The 25,509-nt window shown below is 45.8% G+C and overlaps 1 protein-coding gene across 4 annotated transcripts; it reads right to left on the reverse strand.

The window, feature by feature from the left end:
- Window positions 1-828: 828 nt before the first annotated feature.
- PACSIN3 (protein kinase C and casein kinase substrate in neurons 3) lies at window positions 829-25,500 on the reverse strand. Of its 4 annotated transcripts, none has more exons than XM_041459707.1 (11): window positions 25,297-25,500; window positions 13,058-13,141; window positions 11,493-11,593; window positions 10,908-11,064; window positions 9,893-10,128; window positions 9,336-9,491; window positions 8,622-8,797; window positions 7,692-7,812; window positions 7,100-7,230; window positions 5,717-5,877; window positions 829-4,142 (listed from the first exon to the last, which is right to left on the reverse strand). In XM_041459707.1, the coding sequence occupies exons 3-11, from the start codon at window positions 11,544-11,546 to the stop codon at window positions 4,027-4,029; spliced, it is 1,308 nt and encodes a 435-aa protein (XP_041315641.1). In that variant the 5' UTR covers window positions 11,547-11,593; window positions 13,058-13,141; window positions 25,297-25,500; the 3' UTR covers window positions 829-4,026. The 4 variants fall into 4 exon arrangements, with proteins under 4 accessions (XP_041315641.1, XP_041315643.1, XP_041315642.1 ...); XM_041459709.1 differs by lacking the exon at window positions 25,297-25,500 and adding an exon at window positions 25,137-25,270; XM_041459708.1 differs by lacking the exon at window positions 25,297-25,500 and adding an exon at window positions 25,005-25,103.
- Between the last annotated feature and the right edge of the window lie 9 nt (window positions 25,501-25,509).

The following is a 25,509-nucleotide window of genomic DNA, read 5'->3' on the forward strand; positions in this document are numbered from 1 at the left end:
TGCTGCCAGCCTGCAGTGGGTATTTCCCAAACACATTTCCATGGGTCAAGATGGGGTTTGTGGCATTGGCTTTGTCTAACGTTCAGCCCCATGATCTGTCAGCAGCTGGTCTCAGTGCAGTTACCCTAGAAATTATCACCTAGGGGTCTAAGTGGAGCGTTCAAGCCCATTTTGACTGCAACATCAGCTTTCTTCACAAGCAGAAGGGATTTCAGCAGCCTGTGTCCCTAAGCATAATGCCAGCAGCTCACAAATGCAACCAAGGCAGCTCCAGTTCACACAGAGCCTGCAGGCGGGGGATGACAGAGCTGAGCTGCACAGCCTCACAGCTGTGGCCTTGGGCTGGACCTGCAAACAGAGAAGGAGCAGTAGGACAGTTTTTAACAGCACCGACGGGTCTCTTTGCAGGATTGCCACACACTTGCACCTGCCTCAGTGCTTAGTGCCAAGCAAAACAGCCACAAGGACACAGGGGATGGGAAGTGGGATGGAAAGTAAACTGAAGCAGCAATGGCCCCAAGCTCCAGGCAGGGCTGTGGGAGTGTCACCCAGAGCTAGAGGCTAACCACAACTCAGCTGCCATCCCACAGCACGGCTGGCCCGTGGGCTCTGTGACCCAGATTTTGCCTACAGGGCAAAACCATTATTGAAGTTAGGCAAGCTCAGCTGCTACTTTGGGGAAATGGGTGTGATCTGTCATAGATAATCTTTAACTTCCTCTTCCTACAAAATTCATCAACAGGAAATCCAAGCTTTGCATGATAGTTCCAAAATTCTTTTCCAGGAAGATAGCAAAACCAAATGAATTATCTGCTAACCACAGGTGTATGGGCTTTCCACAAGGAATGGCTTTATTAAAAAATAAAATATGACTAGATAATTATTCACTGTGTTGCCCATCAGGCACAGAGGTGCATTTGTATTTTTTTTACAAAAACCATGGGAGAAGAACAGGCTTCACTGGCCTTCTGGAATTCAGGCACAGCAATTAGTTTCTGTGTACATGTCTCTGTTCACACGCAAAACTTTTGGCATGGCATGGAAGTTTCAACTAGAACCTTTGTGGTTAACAAAACCTCATTTGCTTCTGTGGAAAACCAAGTATCCAGGCAGAGCTATTACTTTAATACAAGATCATTAGATGTGGGTTGGTGTGGGGTTGTTTTTTCTTCCTTCCTTCCAGCTAGATCTTTACTACACAGGCTCTTTTACTAATCCAAATGGTTTTGGGTAGCCAGGACTAAGTGCCATGCGTGTTTCTGAGGTATAGCCCAGCCAAACAATTTTTCATTCTCAATGTATTGTCTGCTGTCCATTACTTCAACTCTTGGCAGGAATTTCTGATGTGCAAACAGTCCTTAGAGAACTTGTTCACATAAGGCACAGTATGTCACAAATTCTGGAAACCTTCAAGCAGCCCACTATAATCAGGTGGTCATGTTTTCCTAGGACAAACAAGTCTGTTCAGACTTTGTCCTGTGGAATTTCAGGTTGTTTGTACTGTAACCAGAGGTTCTGTTCACTGGACATTTCTGTCCTTTAGCATGTTATGGCCACACCTACCTCCATCCCTAATTACAGCCAGACTAGAACTCAAATAGGAGTTGAAAGTCAATTTTCCATGTCATCCTCTGTAGCTCCATTCTTCCATTTTTTGACCTTACATGAAAGTCTATCATTAGGGTTTGAAATATGCAGGTTAATCAGGGAAACTTCAATATTGTTTATAGGACATCTCAGGTAATTTTTGCGCTGTTTTAATCTCAGTTCTCTCAGAAGCCTGACAGGCACGGCTCTCTTCACATTCATGTGTGCTAGGACAAAGGAGCAACAAATCATTCCATTGTGGGTCAGCAAGGGAACACTTGCAATTACTGTACAACACTAATTATATTTTTACCTGGGACACAGAACTGAAAGCAGACTGATCTTTAAATAAGTCCAAGTGCTTATACACCAACACCTCTAATTACACGGCATAATCTTAGGGGCATTTTCAGATACTGAACCTAGAATGCTAATTAAATTCCTAGCTAAATCCAGGCATTTTTAATGTCTGTTGCTTAGATATTTAATTGCCTTTTGGAAATACTTTCTCTTTTATTGAGAAATGACATAATAGACTCTGAGCAAAATGCTTTAGCCTTTTTCTTTTGGTTTGCACCCCTCTTCCCCATTCATGAAGTACATTGATAGGGGTATTTAAAGCAAAACCTTCCAACTGTTTCTGTGGTCTCACAAAAGCACTAAATAACATTAGTCTCCCATCTCTTTGTCCATGGCAGACTACCTTTCAAGGCATCCAGTATGCTGTAAAAGGTTAATTTCTGTTGCAGTGAGATATTTGTGATACTTTGATCTTCATAAATTAACAGTGTTTGAGTATGTCTACTCCCTCCTCTGTTTCAGTCTACATTTTGGTTTACTAGCTGCTGTTAACACAATACTGGCCATTTAATCCCAATCTTCCCCCATGACTTCAGCCTTTCCTATGTGTGTAGCACCCTTTTTCCAAGCAGCTCTGAAGCAGTTCACCCCAAGTGGTTGGTGGAGGCTTGACTGAGTTTTGTGAGTCTGACTGAGCCAGGTCACTCACACTTGCTAGGCCAGAGTAAGAATGTCACTACAGAAGGTTACTACAAACTCAGAATGATTTCAACAGCAGTTTCAAGCAGATGTACTAAGTAAGCTGTTTTTAAGCAACTGCTTGTTTGCCTTTTTTCCTCTGGCAATGGGAGCTTTTCCAGTTTTTTGTTCCCTCAAGCTCTTGGGCTAATCAGTCCCTATGTTGGAATACGCAGAGCACTAGGATCAGGATGCCAGGTCTTCCCAGCAGCCTCACAGGCTTTCAAAGGCATGAGGACAGGTGATAAAGATGTTGGATACATCCTCCCTGCTGAATGGCACTTAACAACTGGGCATAAGTGCACTTGCAGCAATTCAGGACAAAAAGGGGGGTTACCCCTCTATAAGTAATTTGTGCTAGCCAGCAGGCAACTTCCACAGTGCAACCCTCATCACAGTGCAGGGGTCTTTGGCAAAGCAGGGAGTGCACTTATTGCCCTGTGTAAGTCAAGAAGATACTGAAAAGGAAAAAAAGAGGATCTCTGCTGTGCACTAAGTACTCTTGGACAGAGGTGTAGCCAAAATAATCTAGATGCATTAAAATCCCCAACATACACAAGTGAATTTAGGAATCCTAAGCAAAACAGCACTGGAACATGGCTGTCATTTTGTTAAAACCAGCCTTCAGCATGTGTGAAAGTCCATTTTAGCTCAGGGAGCATTCAATCAACTCCAACTTGCTGCACAACAGGTCTGTTCAGAACTCATTAGCCTGAACAGCCACACCATGCAAGACAGAAGCTTCTTTCTCCTGTGCCTCAGCTATACTTGCATTCCTGGGGTTATCCCAATAAAAATGAGGGCAGTGAAAAGGGGTGTTCAGGTTGTAGCTGTGTAACTTTTACCAGCTGCCGTATCAGGGAAGCCAACAAGCTTGCCAGTGAGGGATACTGAAAACTTATAAAATACACGGGAGAATAAAGAGCTTTCTGCCAGTCAGTTTGATGGAGCTAAAAAGGGGAAACAATAGTAGAAGTTCCCTATTACCCTGCATATGAAAAATTCATTGAACTGGAAGCCTGGAGGCAGGGCAGACCTCAACACCCAATGTACTATGGATGCATGTGCACTGAAGTCAAGGAAGTATGCTTTCTCTTTTTTATAGAGCTCCCTGAAAACACTTACCTCCTTTCACTGAGTACAAGTCAAAAGGATCTGTTTCTTTCCGCACTCCTACACTACTGTAGTGCCCAGAAAAGTCTTTATTCATCCTTGTTTATTTTTTAGAAAATCCCTACAGATCTAGATGTTTAAAATGAAGCATTAGTTACATGGAATATGTGCCTTTAAAGTCCAGAAGCTGCTGGATATACTGCAAAGGTGGGTTGGGGCCAGGAGTGACCCAATGACCTCTGCAGGAGATGCTGGTATGGCTGTGAGGCACTGGTGGGGCAGCAGCAATCATGATCCAACCTTCTCAACGTAATTAGCAGGATACAGTCCAACTTGACCAGTGAGAAGTCGGCCCTTGCACCAGCCCTGCTCATCTTCCTCACTAATCTTCATTAGTTCTTCACCTAAAAGTAAGAACAGTCATTAGGAGGCAGCCTTGAGAAAGGTAGCGTGGCATTTTACCCACCTAGGATGACTTGATAAAAAACAAGACTATTAGTCTCAATCATGACACTCTTCTCCTCTTATCAACACCCTTATCATAATGCAGTTTAATCAAAGCCAGAATCACTGATCTCTTCAGTATTTATACTCAGTACTATCACCTCAGCCAAGGAACTTAAACAGACCGTTGCTTCTTCTATTCAGTATCAGAAATCTTTTGTGCCCTGTAGTTCTGCCTGCTTTTCTCTCCCTAAGGAACATTCTTACAAACCAAGGTGATCAGACAGATCTGTGACACTTTTTTCTTAGTGGCTCCTCTGATAGGCAAGTGGGAAGGAAATACAAGAAGCTGCTAAGCTCTGGCTGTTAGGATCCAAAATGCCTATTCCATGATGGAGTGTCTGGTTTGGCCAGTAAGGCATGAGATCAACTGATTTCTCATACTATGTCCAGTAAAGACTTTTAACATTCCCACATCTACTTTGGGAAGGGGCAGAAAGATCCCCTCCTCGACCAGTAGAAGGTCATACTTCTGCCAGAGAGGGAGGTCTGACTGTATCAATAGGCACATCCCACATTGGCAGAGGCTCAGAAAGTCACTGCTGTTAAGCTGAAGCCTTAATGGTATGTGTTGCTCAGAGCAGATTCAAAAAGGAGATGACTACAGCTAACAAGTCATACCGCATTTCATCTGCTGAGTGGAAAGAAAGAACAAAGTCAAGTCTAGAGCACCCACATTGCAGGATATTTTAAAGCAAGTTAGTGTTAGGAAGTTTACTTGTATGGTAACACTGCAGCACAGATATTGGCCTCAGGCACAAGGCCCTGCTACTGAAGGACTTCAGTGACTTCCAGTGGGTGTGTTTTGGAGAGCTATAGCACAGAGATACCATGTAAAACTCAAAACAAGCAAGATAGAGACACTCCCAAGATCACAATGTCCACTTGAAGATGAGAGGAGGGCACATGCAAACTTAAATTTAACTAAAGGAAGAAAAGGGGACACGTCTGTTTGCTCCAGTGCTCAGTCCTCTGCCACAAGCCAGGATCTCCACTCTTGAGATACCCCTTTTGAGCAACAGTTTGCATAGCTGCTTTTTGCCAGCTGACCTCTGCCTTCGGTAGTACATGTCAGTCAGGTGAGCTTCTCCCAAAATATCTATCTTCACATTATTTGAAAGGACAATCCAGAACACCCATGTAATTTTTATATCAATAGTGCAAGGGAGAAACACCTAAAGGTTCAAGACACAATTCAGAATAAAAGCCCTAAGAAGAGGCAGGGGTCTGCTCTCCCTGCACTCTGACCAAGGCCTAGACAGTCTCTTGCCATGCAGCATCACTACCTTTTGGTCTAGAAAAAACTGAATTTCCCACTGTGTCATCCACCTCGAAGGAGCTGGCAGTGGTCAGATCAAGGGAAGAATAAAGGTCAGTTTTCAAGTGGACATCCAATTCTTACAGAGTGTTTCAATCATTCAGTGAGCCCAAGTGAGGACAGTGGAAGGTTAGTAAGAGATTAGTGCTTCTGTACCTGCTTTAAAGCTCAGCTCGTCAGCCTCCTGTCCTGTGTAATCATAGAGTGCTCGTACCCGTACACCTGGTACCTTTAGGTCTTCCTCATGCCCGTTGGCATCCAGGCACTTCTTGGGAGTGTCCTCATCTGACCACTCCGAAATGTCTTCCTTCCCTCCGCTGTGTGCGTGGAAGGTGAGAGGGGACAAGATGGTTGTTAATAGACTGATCTTTCACCAACCTCCTCCTGAATCATGCACCACCCTGACTCCCCCTGAGACTGCTCTGCTATAGGACAGGGTGCAAGAGGCCCCAGAAGTCAAGCAAGGGTGAACACGGAAGAGAGATCCCAGGGGATACTAGATTTTGTTGAAAGCACCCTAGCATTGGAACCCTGAGGGCCAGGAGGATAACTCACTGTCTTAAGTATTTTTATACACACACACTTCATGACCTCCTCCTACTCCAACAGACCTTCTCATACAAGGAAGGCCAGTCCTAACTGCAGAGCCCATCTGCATCCAGAGTTATTCCAGCCAAGAATAAGACAGAGAGGAAAAGCTGTGTTTTGCATCCTGAAGAGATGTCTGGAATTATGTTTTCCAAGTCAGGGACAAGAGCAGAGGGGAAGAGCAGCAGAGGACAGACACCTGGAACCCAAAAAGCCCTGCAAAGGCTATGTTCCATACTAACTTCACATGGGTTGGTGCCTTCAGGGTGTCATAGAAGAGGCTGTTCTGCTCCTCTTGATAGGAAAACCTGTAGATTGGTAAATAGGGCCCTTGAATCCAATTGACTGTGAAATACAGTAGTGGCCTTGAAAAATCTCTAGATCCCCATTTTTCTCTGCTCAGTTCACTTTGGCCAGCATCTACCTTTTAAAGCAGGACAGCTACTGTAACAGTAGAATGAGTCTGTTCTGCTTCTCCCTATTCTCCAGGCTTGCCTCCTGGCAAGGGAAGCAAACTTGTCAGGTGCTGCTCAGCACCATACCAGGGAAAAGCAGTAAGAATTTGTTACCTTCATTTAAGAAACCACACAACCCCCAACTTTTCTCACCCTGTCTGGGAGAAGAACTGGGGAAATGCATGCCAGAATTAGACAGCAATAGTCAGACTGGGCTAAATCTTGTCACTAGAAGGCTCTTTACCAGGAAAGCACTTTGTGAAGCAGAATGTGCTAGACAAAAAAACCCCAAAAAAACCAACAAAACAAACTCAAAACCAAACAGCTATCCTAAACAGAATTTTCTGCATGGCCTTTTCCAGAGTGCCACAGGTAAGGCCATGGGCAAGAGACAGGAAATTAAGGAAGAGATTACTCTTATTAATCCAACTCATTCATGACCCTAGGCAGGACTGTACTTTTCCTAACATGATGTATCCCAGACTTCAGCCTTTACCTTGTCTGCAGAGGGGTCTGTGAGACAACACCATCTCGTGTAGGCAAAATGCTGGTCAGTGTGACATCATCAGCCATCTTGCCACTCTTCTCCTTCTTGGTGATTTGCCTCTGTGTTTCAAGGGACCATTCCTGTCCAGGGAAAACCAGTAATACCATCAAAGCCACTCAGAAACGCTCTGTCCATCTTTTCTGCCCAACACAGAACAACAGAAGACCAGGTTGTACTTCAGTAGCAGCTGAAGTGGTCAGCTCAATAGCCTTGCTGGTATAGCAGGCTCATTTCTGTAGAATCCCAAGGTGCAACAAGAGAGGCTGTGAGAAAATAATCACAGAAAGCTGTCCCACAGCCCTGAGCACCACCTCCTCTTCTCTGACCTTGCAGCTGGCTGGCTGGAGTATAGCTTGGCAGCCTATGTGTGCCCCTTTGTGCAGCAGACAGCTTGCAACACAACAATTTCAGAAGATGCCAACATCCCGAGCCTGCTGAGCAAAGACATGGTCTTTCCAGGACCAGACTAGTAATGGCCAGTTTCAGCTGAGCAGTTAATAGTTTGGAAATAGCATTAACACACCCTAGAATGCTACCCCACCTCAAACTGAGGCCAATTCATCGCCATGCCCGGTCCATGAGTGTTGCGCCACCACTTCAGGTCCTCCTGGTTGTCTGCAGCCATGATGACTTGGTGGAGATCCCGATACAATGCATGAAAGCTACAACCAGAACAGACAGAACCAGCAGTAATCAAATCCCTCAGCAGTCTCCCAAAAGCCAAGTAGGAAGGAAGAGCTTAACCTCATGCACAATTACATAGCATCCTCAATCCCACAGGATTAAGAATGCTAGAGCAGCACCTATTCAGCCCCAGGAAAACACAGCCTCCCTTACTGGAGAGTAGCCTGGCAAACGGGACAGGCTTGTTTGGTGTGGCAGTGCCTAACAAGTGCCAGCACAGCTCATTAAGTGAGCACTGAAATAACTCGGCACATTCTTGCACGTGGACAGGGAGGTGGCTCAGATTTGTTGTCTCTACCATAAAAGGGGCACAGAAGATTTTTGGCTGCGCCTATTACCCCTGTGTAACCCCTGCTTAGGTCAACTCGTGGGCTTACAGGCATTACTTCACAAAAGGTCTCTCTACTAAGGGCAAAATAGGTGGAATAACCATCAATACTAGAAAGCAACAGAGCTACTACATTCCTTAGCCTGGGATTTCATATAGCAATATGAGGCTTTTCATAGGATAGAAGTGCACATACAGGACCATACTGGAGAGTAGTGAAAAAGGAAGGATTCAAAGGCAGAAAATCCCCTCTGGGGAGCCTGGCACTGCCTACAATCATAGACCCCCAACACTGGTCACTCTGAAGAGACCAAATGCCAGTTCTCATATACACCTGAAAGGGGAATAAGTGAGATCTGGCTGATGCAAGCAGCTTCCAGAGACACCAGAATTGGCACCCCTCACCAGAGCCTATGCGCTCCAGGCTGGCAGAATTGCCCTCTGCATCAGGGCCAGTACCTTTCACTGGTGGAGAGGTTGAGATGCTGGTGCAGATTCAGAAGCATCTCTTTAAAGAAGCACAATCGCTTGCGCTCTGCCTCCTGACAGCCCTCAAACACTTGCTCCATGTCCTCCATGTAGCGGGGATTGTAGCGATTCAATTCTTCCAACATCTTCTCATACTGATCCTTGCACTGTAGTAGGAACACAGCAATGGTGAGATGTGTTGCCCTGATGGCAAACAATTAACAACCCTCCCTACTCTGGCTTGGGACTGGTAAGTTTTTTCCCCCCTGCACTGTTGAACAAATACACCAAAGAAATCCCACAGCTGATGTCTCAGTCCACTGCTCTCCTAATATTCTTGCAAGTTTCCTGTTCTTCCTTACTACTCTCTTTCATACAGGACCTTCCACACTTTCCCTGTTGTGGACAGACAAATTACCTATTTTTGGTAGCCAAGTCTTCAGCTCTACAGGTTCCACTCCCTGCACCCTACACTTTTTTCCTTTCTTATTTTAAATTTATTTATAAATTAGGATCTTGCCTAACTCCAAGCACCAAGATCTTAGTTACTGAAGTCTAGCTCACTAAAACTTCAGATGATGGGAATTCACATCTTCTTACAGGCTTCAGCTGAGTCATTTCACTGAGGAACATTACCACCAATGCTTTTTCCTTGAAAGGAGTATCCTTGTGACCCCCATCCATACAACACACACACACACACACCTTCTCAGCCTCTTGAGTGCACTTCTCTACGCGCTCCTGCAACTTGCGCATCTGCTCCTGTGAGACAGACGAGTCTGCCTTGGCATGGTTCTCCCTTGTATGGGCTGTTTTCTCCTCCTTACGGGCTGCATGATAGTTTTTCTTAGAAGTCTCCACCTGCAGGAGAAGGGATGCAGAAAAAGCTGTGATCCTGCCCACAACAATCCTCCGATACTCAGAGGAGGCATGTTAGCATTTCTTAGAGTCTGCAGCAATGTAACAGGAATGCCAGTTCAGCATTTAGTAAACAATGCTTCAGTGGGAAGCTTCAAATGATCTCTTTTTCAGTGCTCACCTGCTGTGCAGGAATACAAAACCTGTTACCAAAGTCTTCCCATATGGGAAAAAACACAAGATATGGGATAAAACCACAAGAACATGAGATCCTCAAGAGATCCATGCCTCTCTGGGAATTCTCTGCTACTCTGGTTAACCTAGTTTGTTTGCCAGTGGCTCTTGAAATCATGCAGCCAGCTCAACTACCCTTATCTCTCTTTCCCCATTCACACTTTGCTTACATCTTTCATCTTCTTCACCCAGGGTTTCTGGGCCTTTCGGAAACCATCCTCTGCGTCCTTTGTTTCCTTGAAGCCTCCAATCATCTGCTTGTGGTAGGCCTCCTTCTGCCAGGCCTTGATTTTATCAGAATCTTCACCAGCCAGGTGGTTCCGGACAGCCAAGTGAATTTCACTCAGTTTGTCTGCAGCTGTCAGGAAGGCATGCCAGGCCTTTTCCAGAGTACCATACTGTGGACCTACAGGAACAAGCACCGGAGAGGCTCTTTTACCTACTGCCCACTGAAGGGAATACAGATTCTTTTCCTCTTACATACATCTACCAGTATGGAGTCACTTCCCTAACTCTACCCCATCAAACAAGTCAGCACTGACTGGTCTCCACAGCTCCACCAGGCAGCATCTTGACTGGCTGCTAGAGCTGGGTGAGATGGGCATTTCTTTGGGCAGCTTCAACTGTCCCAGACGGTGCCTGCTAGGAGAAGGTTTCTATAGGAAATTCTCTTCCCAAATCTGGCTTAGGCTTCACAGCAGAGAGCAACATTAATTCGTGACTAAGGCTAGGCTTCTGTTCCAGAGACCAGCAGGTCCTTTGGGACATCTGTCCCATTGTTTCCAGTCACTTTGTGAGACACTATCAGTTTGAGCACACTGCCACTAAATCACAGCATTAGTAGTTATTCTCAGACTGGAGGAGAAGACACTAAGCCGTTCTTAAAGGGGGGGTATCTCCAGCTTGAGATAAGACATGGACTGCCCAAGGACTTGCCAAACTAAGCACAAAGATTTTTTTTTTAAATAACCATGCACATGCGAAGAGAACACATCTCCAAGTGAATCAGAAGACTCACTACAAAAACAGGCAAATACACAAAATAGACACACAAGAAAGTTACCCCCATCCTGGGGAGGGGAAGCCTGTTCCTCAAGGAAACAGTGTCACCTCAGGAAGAGATAGCACACAAAGAGGGGAGTGCAATGATTGCTTCCTGTTCCCAGTCTGATATGCCAACTTTACCTCTCTCCACATTGGTCCTCCACTTACGGGACCATTCTGTTAGCTGCTGGGCATAGTTCTTCTCTATCTTGGCTCGCTCCTGGAAGCAGGAGATAAGGTCATTGCAGAGCCGGTAGCCATCATCCACACGTTTCACTGTCCGCTTGTAGTTTCCAGCCTGAAATGTCACACAGCATTGCTTATACCGTACTGACTTTCACATTCCTACAGTACACACAAGAGCAGGTCCATCATTGCACAGGGAGGGAACATGGGCCCTTCTGAAGGCAGCATCTGGGTTCACACCCTCCTCTGGCAGTCTCGGGCAGACACAGTACTGGAGGGAAGAAGCTGAGATGCTTTGCTTGCTTCTCTCACAGCTCAGATCAATGTCAGCTGAACAAGGAACTCTCATTCCACAGTATCTACGGAAGACTCACTACTCCCTGCAGTAACACACAGCATGACACTGAACCTTCCCACAGCTCCTCCCTTCCACTCCTCAAGGGCAACATGTCACCACAGACCTGGAACTCAACCCAATTCCACCAGTGGGTGGTAAGATGACACTCCTACCTCCCTCACACTCCAATTATCCTTTCTTACCTCCCAGAAACTGCCCCCAGGAGCCTCCCCACCAGCATCATCTTCTGATGACATCACCCTCTTTTTCTTGCAGCAGAGAATGTTTGCAGATTTCAGTTAACCTGAGAAGAGAGAAAAGTGATTTCCATCATAGCACTGGCTGAGCCTTTGCAGACAGCATAATTCTCCATTACTCTTGGAGCTGGAGGAGCCCAACTTGCTGCTCTGCAGTCAAGTACTGTCATCAGTGCCCCTCTAGCTGCAGATGGCAAGGTCCAGCAGAGATGCCCAGGGCTGAACTGGCCTTCTCCCTCCCTGCAGACAAGAGGCCTCCTTGGCAGGCCAGTAACACATTAGGAAAAAATGTTGTAGAAGACAATCTTGCCAAACCTTGGCTGTGCAGATATCAGACATGCTATGAATCCAACACTCTTCAGCAGCACCAAATACTTCTGCAGAGATTCTGTTCTTAACCAAAGCCCTCGAGAGGGTAAGAGAAACAGAGGTAGCTAAAGCTATTTAAAATCTGCCTTGAAAGACTTTAAATAAAGTCTTGTGTCAATGGCGATGACTCCAGCTTCCCAGTATGACTCAGGATTACAGGATTACAACAACTGACTGGGGAAAACAAGGCTGAGCAGTCAGCAGGCAGGCATGTCTTGAATGGGGAGGAGCCCTATAAGCTGCCCACCAGCTGAACTGGACTTGAGCAGAAGTACAGAAATGTGCTGGGACATACCCAGCCAAACGGCAGTGCAGCACATATGCCTGTTACCCAGCAGCACTGCTTCCCTAGAAACATTCCTGCACTGCTACTCTTTTCACTACACTCACTGCATTAGGCTCCAAATCTAGGCTGGAAGGTAAAAGGCTCCTCTCATTCTCTGCTGTCCAGAAGTTTTGCCCATTCCCTTGTGCTAGCCAGCACTGCCAGTTTGCTCCTGATGTGGTACTAAGCCATGAATTCCCTGGGGAGAGGTTCAGGGTTGTTCTTGTGCAAGAATGAGAGAAGGAGTAACAGGACCCAAGCCCAGTCACTTGCTGACAAACCCAGTTCTTTTCAGACAAGCCCAGGTTAATGCAGCATGCATGGCCTTTGCTGCCACTTCTCCTCTTGCACATTCCTGGTTATAAAAAGCTTTCCTCACACCCCAGAGAGGTATCTGCTCATTCTGCCAGCCCACAGAGCACACAGCAGAGAAGAAGATCAGGTCAAGAGTCCACATCTCCCACCTCATGCAAATCCTTCTTGGTGGCATGAGCTGTACAGTGAAGCGCCCCAACCCAGACTTCAGGAATTTCTGACATTTGGCTATGTTTGCCCAGTGTCATCCCATGGAGTGTCAGAAGTACATTAGTGCTGTTCCTCTGGCCTTCTTCAGAAGGCTGGAAATGCTGAATTCCAGTCACTGAAGCGAGTTGTTAAATGGGTATGACATTCAGGTACACAAACCTTGAAAAATTAATTTCTCCACCATGCCACCAGCTGTCCCTGTCCTCCCTCCTCACCATTTGTCATCTGACTGCAAACCATCTTACAGCCTCCAGGGCATGCAACTCTACTCCTGGCCCCAGTAACTACATACCTGAAAGCTGAAAGTGAGATGCCGCAGGGAGAGCACTGGGAAGCTGGCAAGTGAATCTCAAGCTCTTCAGACTCTGAAAAAAGACTGGAGGAGACAGAGATGGACACGGTCAGACACTCCTTTGCAGGGATGATGCCTGTTCTGATGCACACAAAGGGCTGTCCCTTTTCTACCAGCTACTTAGGAGGGGCACCCTCTGATATAGCAGCTGCACCCACTGTGCCTCCCGAGATGCCATGTTCCAGCACGTAGGAGAGATGCCAAATCCTTGTGTCACAAGATCTAACCCCAGAGAGAGTTAAAATAGAAACACTGGGGTGGCTGACAGCACTGTGCAGGAAAGGTAGCATCACAACAGCTGAGCACAGGGAATGGCTTGGGCCAGAAAGGCCTAAAATAAGCACCCAGGCACCCCACATGGGGCCTGGTCCCCCTCACTGGACAGTGTCCAGTTTAGCAAACCCCAGCGCCTTCATGCTCTTGCTGCATATACTTTTACACATAGTGGCCTTTGGGAGAAAGAGAGAAGGACACACACATACCTTCTCCAGTCTCTTTTAACTAAAGATGAAGATTTGTACACAAGTCAAAGAACTTGATAACTCTACATAAAGAAAAAAAGAAAAAGCCACCAAAACTCACCAGAATGCATATTCTGGTCTACAGTCCCTTTAGTACAAGAGCACCTAGCACTGCACTGGTAGGATGTGGCCATCTAGCAGGGGAGCTTTTTTGTTCCTTGCTTCCAGTAAGTTGTTCCTATCACATTCTCAGAAATACTTTATTTTGCTATATGGTACAGGTAATGGTGATCAGCTTTCCACAGAGCAAAGAGAAGTAAAAGGTCTGCAAAGGCTAAGAAAAGCCAGGGCAGAACAAGACATTTTTGTTTATCTCACATTTATATCCCTGGGGATTTACCTCAATCTAAAAAGTTCTTGTATTTAAAAAATAAAAAAACAAACCCATACAAAAATAACAAAACCCCCTCAACTACAGACAAGCAAAAAAAATCCCACCAATATGCACTCAGCTGAGGCTGGAAGATTGGGGCAGCTGAGAGTAGAAACTGCAAAATATGGAAGTGGGATTTTTAGCCAGATGGTAAGACCATTTTTGAGAAGAAATGAAAGAAGGTAGGGAAACGGAAGGAAAGAAAAGCAGACTAGGTTATTGCAAACCAATGACTTTTGGTGAAGAAGGGGAAGGCAAGAGGTTGAGGGGGAAGAGTTGTGACTCTGAATTGTCCAGGTCACTGGATAAAAGGTTAAGGCTTCTGAGTAGTCCCCGATAAAACCAGACTAAACATTCCTGAAATTGCTATGATTAAAAAAAACTTTGTGAAGGTATGTAAAAATGTATTTCAAACCCATCCTTTCTTTCTTTCTCCTGATGAAGACATAGATCAATGATACATGGCACATGAATGCTGTGTCACTTTTTCCACGCTACTCCCCCATCCCCACTTTATCAGGAAGCAATGAATCACAAACATGTCTTCCATCTCTAGTGTCCAATTTAGGCTGACTACACGGTACTAGAATTTGAGGGGTAAATGTGGAAAGCTGTTGTATGGCAGTATATGCTTGTTCATTTGAGGGACAGTCAGGCTAAGCAAACATCCCAAACCCTGAATCCATTCTTTCTGCAGTTTCCATGTTAGATTTTGAGTCACATCTGCTTGCTTTCTCAGGAGTCATCAACTCAAATAACCAGATTTACTATCACTAACAGGCTCTAAATATAATAGTAGCTGTGCTGGATCAGACTAAGGTTTATTATGGCCTCATAGCCTTTCTAGTCAGCAGCCAAAAGGAGATACCTTCCCTCACTTTGACTACAGAGCAAGAATACATGATGCCTCCCTGCATGCTCTCCAAGCCTCTAACCACTTGCTGACAGGAACTTCCCTGAGCTGGATGTGCCACCTATGAAAGAGCACTCAACAGATTTCTCTTCCATTAATTTCTTCAACCTGCTTTTGAATTCATATGATTTTTCAGCACCTGTGATTTCATGTATGCCACAGCTTAAGGCTTTACTGTAGTCATCAGCACAACAGCTGGGGGGAAAATACAATGAAGTGGTATAGTATTTCTGCAGGCTAATTTCCCTGACCTGAGTAGGCAGTCAGTTGAGTAGGTATTTCCATAGCAGTTGTACAGCCTTTATAAAAATCTAGAAAAATCCAGCTTGGTAGAAGCAAAAAGTCAAAGAACAAGAATGACCCTTTCCTGCTGGGTTTTTTCTGGACTTTACATACTTCATGAGCCCATGTCAGTCAGCAGATCAAACTGGATCTGCATGCAGACATAGGGAAGGTACTTAGTACTGCACAGAGGGGCTGAAAAGAACAGCTGCTGCTGTCACCCTGAGTGAGCCCTGAATGAGCAAGTAGATTGCCAGTCCACCCCTTCATGCCAGTCTATTCCTGAAATACCACATGGTGTGAGCCACTCAGTGTTTGAGACCAGGGAAAACACAAGTTTGACGGGAAAAGTAAATATATGTGCCAAAGCCTGGACGTTGTTTTACAGCAAAGTAAAGATGACAGGGATACCTCATGGACAGCCTGATTTAGCAAAAGCCACCAAATGATTCAGGAGGGCTGGCAGAGCCTGTACAGTATGAGCAACGTAGCTGGAGTTATATTGGATCAACTAGAGTTTTATGTGGGCCAGTACCACATACAAGACTCCTGATGCCACTGCCACCTCTGCTAAGAGGAGGCTATCTAGCACATCATATTTGCAAGGCAAAGGAATGTTCATGTGTACCTTCCCACCTTTATTTATCAGCTCTCACAGTTAAGAGTTACTTAAGACCTCACAGCAGCTCCTGCAAGAGGAGGTCTCTGAAGAAGAGGGAAAGAGTGATTACACTGCTGTTCATTTCACACCTGCAGAGGATTAGGGATAAAGGCATCACAGACACCACTACAACCAGCAACATCAGGCAAACTGAACCATGCAAATGACAGCTACAACTATTTCTGCTTGCTGTGTTAGAAAAGATACCTCCCTTCTTCTCCCACATACCTGCTCTCACTTAGGAGCCAACATAATTATTAGGCCACACCTGCTATCAGCTCCCTATTAAGTTATCAAAAAATGCTTCTTGCTCTTTAGCTGCAGAAAGATGGAATGGCTCATGACTGTCTCACTGATCCACTCAGGAAAATACCTGAGGGCTCATTGTGATAGAGCTGTTTCTACCTTTAAGCTATGTTGTTATGCTCACTTGTGATCCAGTCAGGGATGTGTCTGAGACCACAGAGCCCTGCCCTCAGACCAAGGTGTTAGGCTAAAACATTCCCTTTCAAAAACATGTGAAACCCACTACGCATTGTAGGGTGTGCCTTGTTGCTTCATGCTTTCACAGCATCTGTGCAACAGGGTCCTCATCCACAAAGAAAACTTCTAGATCCAAAAGTAATAATAGCTCTTGTCCATTGAAAGCTTTCCCTCAGGCAGGTAAACCACAGAAATTCTCTTCCATCTATACCACATTCCAGTACTTCCAGCCTCCAAATGCCCAAGGCACCTCTTCTATGCATTGCTTGACTGCCTCCTGAGAATGCTTATGAGCAACTGTTTTCCTAAGTTACCCAAAATCAAACCTCTGAACTCTACAAAGGCTCACAGGGCTGCAGCCCTGCAGGAATTCATCCACACACAAAAAAACTTGTAAATTGCACCAGACAAGGGTTTCTGCCCAACTCCTCTTCCCTTTCCCAACTACAGCAGCAAATGCTGGATACAGACACATGTAGGAACAAATTGAGTTACATTTATCTAGTAAGTGAGGCTTTGGTGAAGACACATTTTTATTGTGGATCAGTTTCTATATAGGTGCTAAAGCCAAGATAAGCAAAACTTGTAATCAGTAATAGGTTGATACTAACTAATTTCCACCTCAAGACAACTACCACCAGAAAGCAGGACTTTGATTCTTTCTGCAACCAATTTGTTTGATTCCCTGGTCATTTTTCTGTAGAGCACTCAGTGATCAAGGCATTCTTTTCCCTCCAAAAACACTGGCACTCTAGTATAGGTTGCAGATAAACGTTTCAATCTGAACAATCCAATTACACAAAAAGATGGCAGCCTCCCTTCCCTTACAGAATGACAAGCATGAAATCCCCCCTTTTTTTTTCTTTTTAACTTGTCAGAATGAAACTAGAGAGCTCAAGCCAGGAAGTTCCACATCACTCCAGCAGTGTAACAAACTCAATTGCTGTTGGTACAGCAGAGCTAGGAAGGTCCCCAACAGAGAGAATGAAATGGGGCATGGGACAGGGTGTCCTTTCCAGACTCCTCAGCTCTGGAACTGCACATCCAGTAGCTCTGCAGCAGTAACTGGGATGATGTCCAGTAATGTCCTCTCCACTGCCTTTATGAAGGAATTCTGGTATTTATAGGCATACTCACCTTTCTGAAGAGGAGACAGTTCTTGTCTACTGCTAGAAAGAATGCCAAGTAACACAAAGATCCCCCAAAACTTCCCTTAGAGGTATTTATCTTATTGCAGTGTCACGCCCTCAGCAGTCACCTGACTGGGAAAGGGACTAAGGCAGTGTTTCCCAGCTTCTCCCTAAGGACTGAAGCCTGCCAGAGCTGTCTAATACAGTTTCAAGCAAGATTTCAGCTCATTTCTCCAGCCAGGGAAAGGTCAGAGAGACACCAGGCAGAACAGTAACTACACACAGAGGTCACTTCAGCTCTGCACAAGCCTGTAACAGAAGCCCATCTCCCAGCCCATGATTCTCTAGAGATCATGTGGCTGTCCACTAGCAAAATTCTCAATGATTATACCAAAGTACTAAAACACAGACAAGATTGAAGGGCTGACCCCCTGAGTCCAGACCACAGCTTCTTTAGCTTAGTCTTCATATTCAGATCAAGTTAATGTACTGATGGCATTCTCCATGTGCCACCCCAAGCTGTTTTCAAAGGGTTCATGCAGAACTCAATCCTTTCTACTATTAGCTATTCCCTGTCAGCAGCCAAAGCTACAGGACAGGCTTCTACTAATACACTGCTGCTGATCTAGGGGTTAAGATTCCTGGCTGACATAGCTTTACCAGACAGAAACTGTTTTACCAAGAAAAGGAAAAATATCTGCTTGTATTTCCAATATGACATAGTGGATCTTTAATATTACAGGAACACAGATCTATTTTGGTTAACATGACAGTATGAGACAATGTTAATGAAGGAATGTAGTGAGCCATCAAGATGTGTTAAGTTTTTTTTCCCAGTTGTTTTTTTAATTAAAAAAAAAATTATCATCTCAAATACAGAGCTGAAGGAAAAAGCCAGCACCAAACCATTGCGTACCATACTCAAACAGCATGATAGGCTATGTTCATTTTTATTCCAAATGGTTGTTGGAATAATTTAAACATGTATGTTGTGTCTATGTGTTTAGCAGCTGCAGCTGAGAGCTTAGTAAGAAGCCACACATACAAGTTACCAGAAACAGCACTACTCTAGCTGCTTTCTTAGACCTGTTAACAGCATAATTCCTGTTTCACTCCTTAGTCACAGCATGCCCACTTTCCAGCTCTCACACTCCCTGTCTTACCACTGTCTCAGGGCAAGGTTTTAACCCAGGCAGATATGGAGAACCTGAAATTGCTACTCTCCCACTCCCTAGCCTCTTCACTTGGTTGCTTCTATGCTGGATATTTTCCAGGGTACTTCCTGCCCAGCTGCATCAGCCTCTGCAAGCAAACACCAAACCCATGCACTTCTCTTTTCATCAGATGGGACCCCAAATGACTGAAAGTTCTTTCTTCCTAAATCACTGATAAACAGGTGTTTAAAGCTCTAGTCAAAGCTAGTATATCCCTCCTCAACAGTATCAATTCACATTAAATGCAAACATTTTCTAGGATTTAATCTACATCTTACCTGGTAATGTTCTTTTCTGCACTTATTAACTGGTAAGATCAATAGTCCATTCTGTAACACAGTTGCCTGGCACATTGTAAAGGTAAGTTATTGTAGCAGCAGGTTGGACGAGTCTGTCCTCTCCAGCTAGGTTTGGAGTAAGGAGTTTGATTTGTTTGGATCTTTACATGAACAACACTGATCCAAACAGAATAAAATGCCCTGGACTCATCTAACCCTGAATCAAGAAGACACAAATAATGGGAAGTGGTGATCAGGAGCGTTTCCTGTGGTTGTGGGTAGGGGAGCAAACTCCAGTAAGTTCCTGCCACTGGAATATTCTCCTGTGATTGAATCACCTTGCAATGCCAAGAGCAGGGATCAAGTTTACATGAATGCATTAGGAAGTCTTAAGGAAGCAGACTGCACTCACTGTAATCAAACTTTGTGGGAGCCACAAGCCAGTTAGCTCCATTCTGACACTGTGCTTCTGGTGCTTTCTTGCTTCATTAGACTTCACAGCAGTCAGAAGTCTCCAGCCTTCTCTGCTCCCTTCTCCCACTTGGAAGCCACAGTGACTTTTTAACTCATCTGCAGTTCTGCAGCTTCTAGGTTTCCTTTACAACAATTATCTTTTCCACTGGCTGCTTTTTGAGAAAGGGGAATGGGAGATAAGAGTTGGAAGAAATTTATCCTTCAGATCCAGTGTATGACAATCATACGGCAAATTATTTTAAAGTACTGCATTTCTTTATCTATGGTTGCATCAAATAGGTTTCTGGTTTTACATGGTAAAAGGTGATTTACTAAAGCTGCTTATTATGTGAATACTTTCCTTCCAAATATTCATATAATGGAGACAAAAACATTAAAGATCATCCTCAAGGCATTTCTGAAGTTCATCCAGTTCCCTGTAGAGTTTCAAGTCCCAAACAGTCAGTAGAAGGGAGTGCAACCAACTCCTTGACTTGAGAGCTGAATAAGATAAAACTGATGCTAGGGCATCTCTCATGGTAAAGAAGAATGAGGTTAAAGCATCACACCCATTGCTTCTGTTCCAGGTGTGACCAGTTCCTCCACTTTGACAGCAAGGCTCTTTTTTCACCTTTTGTTACCAGAACTAGGTTTATTCTGCAGGAATATCTAAACAGCATAAAAACAACTGCAACTTTAAGGCAGATTTCAATACCATGTGAAATGGAAGGACTGTAGATTAGCTTTTACACAGAATCATTTTGCAACTTTTTTTATGGGACCAGGTGTGAAAAGAAAGCATAATTTGCTCTGTGGACTGGAGAGAACTTATATTCCCTTTGTAGCATCTCCTGGTTCAAGAACAGTTCGGCAGATCAGCCACTTTGGAGGTATTCCACTTCTAAACATATTCATACACCTTTCTGATAGATTTCCCAGAGATACACACAGGTAACAAGGTTGAAATAGGAAAGCCATTAGGAACTGGCCTGATTCATACTTCATTGAATCATAGAAGGGTTTGGGTTGGAAGGGACCACAAAGATCATCTAGTTCCATGGCCATCTCCATGGGCTTGGAAGCCACCCATTAGACCAGGTTGTTCAAAACTCCATCCAAACTGGCCTTGAACACTACCAGGGATGGGACATCCACAACTTCTCTGGGCAACCTGTTCTAGCAACCCTTTACTTAAAGAATTTCTTCATAACATCTAATCTAAATCTCTCCTCTAATTTAAAAGCATTCCCCGTTGTCTGATCACCATCTGCCCATGCAAGAAGTTGCTCTCTCTCTCTATATAAGCTCCTTTTAAGTACTGAAAGGCTGAAATTCTACTGAAAGGCCACAGATACTTCACACATTCTTCTTAAAGTTCATTGCCCTGCATGTCATGGAGCAACTTTTATCTGCTTTCATAGTATCTGCACAGAATCTGCTCCTTAGTATCAGTAGTGCCTCTTAAAATAAGTTTTTGGATCTCAGGCTGAAAAACAGAACTATTAACACTTCATAGCCTAAATTTTATTCAAAATACTTTAGGAGAACACAGGCAAACAGGGCAGTCAGCCCAAAGTGCACACGTGACAGGATAGATTTTAATGTTGAGCATCACTGGAATGTCATTTGCTTTCTCAGTCCACTGCCCAAAGGAATGATTTCAGTTTCTGCTACTCAGGATTCAACCTAACATGTGAGGAAAGAACACTGGAAGGCTTTAAAAAAAATAAAACCACAAGCACAACAAAGCAATCCAGTGAGCTTTATTTCCTGCGATGCTTCCTAAAGCAGCTCAAAACCCTATTTGTTTGCTTGCACTGGAGTAGAAGCCTGCTGGAGTCAACAGCAAGGTTTCCCATGGGTTACACAGCTCACCAGTCCTCATCCAAGGCAGAGCTGACTGAAAACCTCAAGAAGCAGAAGTAAATACCTGTAATCATTCAAGAAGTGAAATATGCTACATCTTCTCTCAATCCTCCATGAAGGCTTCTTGCCCTTGTCAGGAAACGCAGCAAGGCCACTTCAGAGCTCTGCACAGCAGTACTGCAGCTGGTGTGGCTCAACACCCTCAGGAGTGGGAGAGGTTTGGCTCAGCAGCAGGGGTACTGTACTAAGGGATGCCAGGAAGTTACTACCAACAACAAATCACCTCTAGGTGACTGAAAGAACTAGGTCCCTGAGAGCAGGAGGCAAGTACTGTATCTTCCTGCAGACAGGAGAGACACAGCTTGGGCAAGCTCACAGTAGGGACAGGACTGAGGAGGCTGAAGGCTTGCCAGCACTGTTAGTTATGGGTTGCCTGCAGCAATTCTAACTCCTCTAGCCTGGAAAAACATAGTTGCAATAAGCAGAGTCCTACCACAGTCACCTATTAAGAGAGCAGAAAATCCCATACAAACCTAATGCCTCTGGATCCAGGCCCCCGGTACCATGGAGATCCCTCACATGCCTTTTCAACAAACTACCGTGCCCAGTGACAATCACTACAAATTCCAACTATCCCAAGTCTGAAAGGCTCATTCCCATCGTCCCATTCACAGCAAGGAGAAACCAGTGAAGGCTCAAATGTGATTTGGATGCCAGTCACATTTACTGCCTTATAGCAGTGCCCAGCTTCAGCCCACATTTCAGCATGAAGGAACAGGAGACTGATGTACTGGTCATTAAAACAAAGCTGGATGATTACAGCAGAGGATGCACCAGGTTCTTTGCACAACATTTTCCTTTGTGCTGCTGGAAAAACTTGTGCCCAAACAGTCAAGAGTACATTTTGATGCTAAATTACAGTGATGACTGTGCTACAGGGTAGTGGCAAAAAGCTACCACTTGAACAGCTTCTTAACTGCTTCAAGGATGCCAAGTTATTTTGTAATTCTTCAAAGAGCAAAATCCTAAATTCTTCATGAAAACTTCCAGATACAGTAGTCACTGTTTTCTGACCCATCCACTGAAGTCTTAGACTGGAATATTAAGGCTTTTTTAAAATCTATCTGTCACCGTTGCCTCTCACAGAGTACCCTCTACACCCATCACACTAACTAGCGATAAAACAGCTTGCCTGATCACAAAGTCTGTTTTAAAAAGATAAGAGCTCCTTAAAGGGCTTAAACAGCTCTCATATTGTTCAGGCATTTCCCCATGAACTTTCAAGAGCAGCCCAAAGTCACAGATCACTGATCAGCTGATGGCAAAAATAGAGGCAGTTTATTAATGCTCACTGATCAAGAGTATAGCTTTTTCCACTAAGGCTACAAGCAGATACTTTTAGCTTTTGAGGTCCCCAGTTCAATCCCTGGATGCTAGCCATGACACAGACCAAATGGTTCAAACAACAACTGAATAATCTCCAGCCCTTGAGATGGCCAGAATAAAGAATATACAGTGTTTGCCATGCTTGCTGATAGCATGAGTTCTGACAGAAGCTCACATCACCCCGTTGTGGTGATAAAGGCATTCTGACAGCTTTGCATCTCCTAAGAAGTCCCATTATTGTATTACTGTATATATGTATTGTATCACATTATCGTAGTATGTATGTATATATAGACACATTATATATGTATATATATTATTGTATTTTATATATATATATATATATGCATGCATGTGTGTAAATATACATTGATCCTCTGATACATATTTATTTTCTTTTTGTTGGAAATTCATGATCATCCAGGGAAAGCCCAGAAGATTCAGGCTAGGTCTTGTAAAATTCACAAAAACCTAAAATGACTAAAAGCACCAGTCATTATCCTGTGAAGAAATTAATTTGGGTCCATAAAATTTTCACGCTTTTATGACTTGATTACAGTCTGCCAGTGACCTGCAGCATTTTGGCATAGTCCAGCCACACACAAGCCTATTGACTTGTTGACATTTGAAAATAGAGTTCCAGGTGGGCAGTTGTTCTCAGCCCTATACATAGGTGACACACTGAAGTTACTGCTTTTTGCAGCCTGAGAAGAAGACAGTCTTCACCTGAACAAGTGCAGGCAAGCCAGAGACGCTCAAACACACAGATCAGAAAAAACAAAAAAAATTTAAAAAGCCAGTAAAGCAATACAATGGACCAGGCACAAAATAGGGAAGGCAGCAGGCAGCTGATCAAGCTCACACATTCATTCTGTTCCAAGCTGCAAGTCAAAGGACAATCTAGTAAATATTTTGGGGAACTTCTAGAGAAATACCATTAATTACACAAAACACTATCAAAGCAGACTCCATCTCACACAAAGCACATTGTGGACTTCAGGGAAAGGTGAATCCTTACATGAAAGAATGTGCTCAGTTACGCAACTCATGGGGAGAAGCTCCACTTTGACTCCACCCAAAGACCAGCTCACACCTGGAGCACGGAGTATCTGGACCCTGTCATTTTAGCCCACACACTGCAGTTGTGCATTCTGCTCTCATTCCTTCCCGGGAATGACTTGAGTCACCCACTGCAAGGCTTAGTGACACTTCAGTTCCACGGTGGAGTGGGAGGCTCTGCTTGGGTTCTGTACTGCAATCAATTACCATCATATCAGAAATTTCTTCGTGCAAATTAGACCAGCAGCTGATTTGAAGGGGAGGGAAATTAATTTCTAGTTTCAGGAAATAGGGAGCACCAGTTCTATAAGGACTGTCAAAGAGGGAACAAAAAGGCCAGACTACTTCCTAGGGCCAGGAACAAGTGTCTGGTGGTGGTCAGCTAGCCTCGCCTGCCCCACCAAGCCCTGAGCCTTCTTGCATACCTGAAGAACTGAAGCAAGGAAAGAACACATAGTTGGCACAGAAAGTGGTGGAACAGGTTAATGCGTTTGGGCCACGCTAGCTTCACTTATCGATAGCTTTGCAGAGAGACCATGGAACCCTCCTCCCGTGCCCAGTGACAAATCAGACTGTCTTCTCAAGCACTGGATATTCAGGCCCACTAATACCCTCCCTGTTTATCAGCTTTCTCCTGCCCTAGGCTGGAGAGGACACGGTAACCCCAGCAGCCTGGCAGGGGCCCGGTGACACGGCCACAGGCAGCACCCCTGGTGCCTATCCCTCGCCCTCCCCTCCCTACTGTCGGCAGCCAGAAGGGAGAAAGAGGACGAACAAGGACAAAACTGTCCCATCCTGCCCAACTTCTCTATTCAGCTGCCCGGGGTCCGGCTCACAGACCAGCAACAAGGACGCCGGAGGCAAGGGACTGCAGCCCCGCGAGCACGGGCCCCGGCGCGGCCCCTTTCCCAGGGGGTCCTGGGAAGCCGCTTTATCCCCACTCTCCACAGCGCTGCCAGCGCCCGCGGCTCCGGTTTCAGAGTGGGAAGCTGCTCTGCGCGGATCCGGCACAAAGAGGCCCCTGTCCCCGCGGCGGAGCGGAGGCGCGGGCTCCAGAGGGAGGAAGGGGGAGCCTCAGCAGCCCCCAGTGACGGGGCGGCGGCAGCGGGCCGGCCCCGGGAGGCCGGCGGCGGGGCACCCGGCGAAGCTTAGGGACGCAAAGGGAGCGAAACTTTGGCAAGGGCTTCTCCAGCCCCTCGCGAACAACCCGCCGGGACCGCAGCCCTGCTGCCCTTCCCAGCCCCGCTCGCCGCCGCTCCCGCACCTACCGGGGGTCTCCGCTGCGCCTCCGGACAAACCGCACCGAGTCGCCTCCCAGTCCCCTCCTGCCCACAGCCAGCGCCCAGCCGGGTACCGCCTCCCCCACCCGCCCCCTTTCCATGAGGAAACTTTTCCCTCACAGTTGCCAGCGCGTCCCGAGACACGCTGCCCGCCGCGGGAAGGCGGCGCCGGGACCAGGACGGGCTCCGCCGCCAGGACCCCCGGCACCCCACGAGGCCCAGGTCCGAAAGGCGCCGGGCCCGGGGGAGCGGAGCCCACAGCAGTGACCCCGCCGCTTACCTCGCAGGCGGCGCGGCGCAGCAGGACAGGACAGGACACTCGGCGGGCAGCGGCCACCTGGGGGAGGGACCGGTTGAGCCCTCCCCCTATTTCAACCGCGGGACTCGGGGGTCCCGCCCCGCCTCCAGCAGCTCCCGCGGGGCGGGCCCAGGCTCGGGGTGCTCCGATGGCAGCGGCGGGGCAGCTTCGGCACAGCTCCCGCCTCCCCGCCCC

The sequence above is a fragment of the Pyrgilauda ruficollis genome, unplaced genomic scaffold, assembly GCF_017590135.1.
Source record: "Pyrgilauda ruficollis isolate IOZ18807 unplaced genomic scaffold, ASM1759013v1 scaffold14, whole genome shotgun sequence".
Lineage (NCBI taxonomy): Eukaryota > Metazoa > Chordata > Aves > Passeriformes > Passeridae > Pyrgilauda > Pyrgilauda ruficollis.

Excerpts from the sequence above, each read along its gene's own strand:
- PACSIN3 (XM_041459707.1), bottom strand. The coding sequence starts at position 11,546 with ATGTCATCAGAAGATGATGCTGGTGGGGAGGCTCCTGGGGGCAGTTTC. Across the intron at positions 11,065-11,492 it reads CTGGGGGCAGTTTCTGGGAG|GCTGGAAACTACAAGCGGAC; the intron begins GTAAGAAAGGAT and ends GTGACATTTCAG. Across the intron at positions 7,813-8,621 it reads AACCTCTCCACCAGTGAAAG|CTTTCATGCATTGTATCGGG; the intron begins GTACTGGCCCTG and ends TTCTGGTTGTAG.